The sequence below is a fragment of the Plasmodium reichenowi genome, chromosome 7 (genome assembly GCF_001601855.1).
Source record: "Plasmodium reichenowi strain SY57 chromosome 7, whole genome shotgun sequence".
NCBI lineage: Eukaryota > Apicomplexa > Aconoidasida > Haemosporida > Plasmodiidae > Plasmodium > Plasmodium reichenowi.
The window spans coordinates 270,594-274,427 of NC_033652.1; the positions used below are offsets into that span (position 1 = coordinate 270,594).

General features: G+C 21.9%; 1 protein-coding gene across 1 annotated transcript; it reads left to right on the forward strand.

Annotated features, from left to right (window-relative positions):
• Positions 1 to 822: 822 nt before the first annotated feature.
• PRSY57_0705900 (E3 ubiquitin-protein ligase, putative) lies at positions 823 to 3,756 on the forward strand (the record flags this gene model as incomplete). The annotated part of the gene is made up of 1 exon (XM_012906720.2): positions 823 to 3,756. The coding sequence occupies one exon, from the start codon at positions 823 to 825 to the stop codon at positions 3,754 to 3,756; it is 2,934 nt and encodes a 977-aa protein (XP_012762174.2).
• Positions 3,757 to 3,834: the final 78 nt, after the last annotated feature.

A 3,834-nucleotide genomic window follows, 5' to 3' on the forward strand; every position in this document is an offset into this window, starting at 1 on the left:
ATTATATTATATTATATATATATATATATATATATATGTATATTTGCGATTCTTTTATTTTTATTTTTTTTTTTTTATTTTTTATTTTTTATTTTTTATTTTTTAAATTTCTTCCTTTTTTTTTTTTTACTCTCATTTTTCTATTTACTTTTTCTTTTTTTCACATTTGTGTTTATATATAATAATATATATATATATTATATATATGTGTATATGTTAATGTGCAAATTTTGAAAATGCCATCAAAGTAATATATATATATATATGTAAAAAAAAAAAAAAAAAAATCATAAGCACAACTGAGATGGAAATTATATAAATATAATTAGAATTAGAATTTCATATTTTTTTATTACTTATATTTGATTTCACATTTTTTTTTTTTTTATATTTTTTATTATATTATATTTCATTTTATATATTTTTTTTATTGCTTATATTTTATTTCACTCTTTTTTTTATTTTTAATTTTAAGAGAAAAGAGCCAGCATTATGATATTTTTGGATAATGAATAAGAAGGAAATATCTTTAAGTGACAAGATAGAAAATATAAAAAAAAAAAAAGGAATTATAATAATATGAAAAGTCATAATATTATTTGTAACATCACTAATATTTTATAATAACTATTTATATTGTGTAAAATAATATATATATATATATATATATTTATATATATATTTATATATATATTTATATTTATAATTACAAAGTACAAATTGTAGAATAAAGGTGTTGTAATACTTACACATTTATTACACACATAAAGGAAATTTTTTTTTTTTTTGATAAGTAGAATTTTCTGAAATCTTTTTGTCCTTATGGAAAATAAAGATAATAAAAGAAGAGGGTTTTTGAAAAATTGGAATATTAATTATTTATCAACGAATTTTAATAATCTTATTAAACATAACGAAAACACACATAATACAAAACATGATCAAAGAAATGAACATGTTGATGATAACAAAACAAATAAAATATATGATATTAACGAAAATATAAAATTTATTAAAGAAAAAGAAATAATGAGAGAAAATAATAAAATCGATGTAAATAATAATATTAATATAAATTTATCATCTTCTTTATCTAATAAAGGTTATTATGATTCTATAAATCATAATGTTAAAGATTCTATAAATGTAATGAATGATTCTAATACTACTACTACTAATAATAATAAACCTACTTCCTATTTGGATTTCTGTGAAGCGTGGTCCAAATTTAAATTTAGGAATTTAGCTAGTCATGCAAATGATCAAATAAACAAAGATAAACAAAGTTATAACAATGGAGAATCACAAGGGAATATTCAGAATACTGGACTTCGAAATAAAAATTCATGTGATAATAAAGGTTTGTTAAATTGTAATATGGCACATAATCATTCCAACAGTAATTATTTGAATGGTCATAATAATATAAATAAATGTATTAATCGTGATAATACCAATATTGATAATAATAAGAAAAATAATTATCATAATAATAATAATAATAATAATAAAAATAATAGTAGTAGTAGTAATAATAATAGTAGTAATAACAACAACAATAGTAACGGAAATAATAGTGATAATCATAACAATAATAATAATAATAATAATAATGATGATGGGAATCATTTTAATCGTCATAATAATTTTAATAATAATCATATGAATAATTATAATGGTCATCATCATCATCATCATCATAATAATAATAATAATAATGATGATGATGATAACGGTGATCATAGCGACAATAATAACAAAAAGAATAATAAGTTTTACAAAAATAACGATGCCTCATCTGTTTCCTCATCTTCTTCTGTGTCCTCATCATCCTCATTTATTTCAAACGATTCTTATGCAGCAAATAATCCCAAAACAAATAATGAACAATGTAAGAGGAAAAAAAAAAAAAAAAAGGAAAAAGAAAAAGAAAATAATAATAACTCCCCTGATATGGACACGTATAATAGTAATATTAATGTAATGAATAATATGAATAATAACATGGAAAGTAATATGAGAACTGATCTAAATGTACATCATAATAATATGAATAGAAGAAATAGTTTTAATAATACTTCTAGTGTACAACATACTTATAATAATAATTACAATCAATATGATCATAAGAATTCAAATGATAGTTATACAAGAAATGAAAGAAGAAATAGCTTAAATAATTATAATTTCAGAAAGGCCTCTTTGAATCCTAATAATGAATTTTACAATAATAATGATTATTCTAGTGATTTAATAAACTCACATCCTATTAATTATTCAAATATTCCAGAATCGAATTATAATATGAATCATCCTATGCATCATATGAATAGTGCAAGTCATGGTATGAACAATAATACAAGTCATGGTATGAATAATAATACAAGTCATGGTATGAGTAATAATACAAGTCATGGTATGAACAATAATACAAGTCATGGTATGAACAATAATACAAGTCATGGTATGAGTAATAATACAAGTCATGGTATGAATAATAATACAAGTCATGGTATGAGTAATAATACAAGTCATGGTATGAACAATACTAGTCATGGTATGAACAATACTAGTCATGGTATTAACAATACTAGTCATAGTATGAACAATACTAATCATGGTATGAATAATACTAGTCACAGTATGAACAATACTAGCCACCATATAAACCATTCCAGTCCTAATGTTATGAATAAAAATTGTGGGAATAAAAGAAATTACACATCGAACAATTCGGGGGATTATAACGAGGGCGTAAAAAGTAATAATTACTACAATCACTCAGGTAATAATACCAATTATTATAATAGTAATAAAAATAGCATTTCAAGTGAAAATTTGAATAAACAAATTAAAAAAGGAGAAGAGGGAGGAGAAGGAGATAATGTAAGAGATTCCATTGATAAAACAGAAGAGGTGGAAAAAAAAAATCCAAATATGATAAATATTGAAATGTTAAATCCAGAAGATCGAAAAAAAGAAGCGGAGAAATATAAGGTATTAGGTAATCAAAGTTATAAACTAGGTTATTTTGAATCAGCTATTGATTATTATACAAAAGCTATACAATATGATAACACGAATCATGTCTATTATACAAATAGAGCTTTATGTTATAAAAAACAAAAATTATGGAAACTAGCAAATATGGATGCTAGACAAGCATTAAATTTAGAAGAAGAATCGGTTAAGGCTCATTTTATTCTTGGTTTAACTTTATTACATCTAAATAGTTTAGAAGAAGGATTAAAAAAATTAACAAAAGCTAAAACTTTATCAAGTTATTTAAAAGATTCAAATGAAAGTGAAATTAATAGATATATTATGCAAGCCAAAAAATTAATTTATTTACGTGATGAACAAAATAAACAATTGTCTTACACAGAATTACAATCTTTTTTTATAGATAAAATTAATTTATTAAACCAAATAGGATATATAACGAATGAAGAAAAATCTTTAAGAATACAACAAACGGAAGGAATATTTAAAGAATTATTAGATTCCTTTCAAAAAAAACAAGTACCAGATTATTTATGTTGTAAAATATCCATGTGCCTAATGAATGAACCTGTTATAACTCCTAGTGGTATGACATATGATAAAATATTTTTATATGAACATGTTAAACATAATGGATCCTTCGATCCTGTTAGCAGGGAACAATTTTCTATACGTGAAGTGATTCCAAATTATGCTATAAAAGAAGCCACAGAGCACTTTTTGAAGGCTAATCCATGGGCCTTCGAGGAATAACCACCAGGAACAAAAAAAACATTAGGAAAAAAAAAAAAAAAAAAAAAAAAAAAAAAAAAAAAAATTTTTAATTTTATT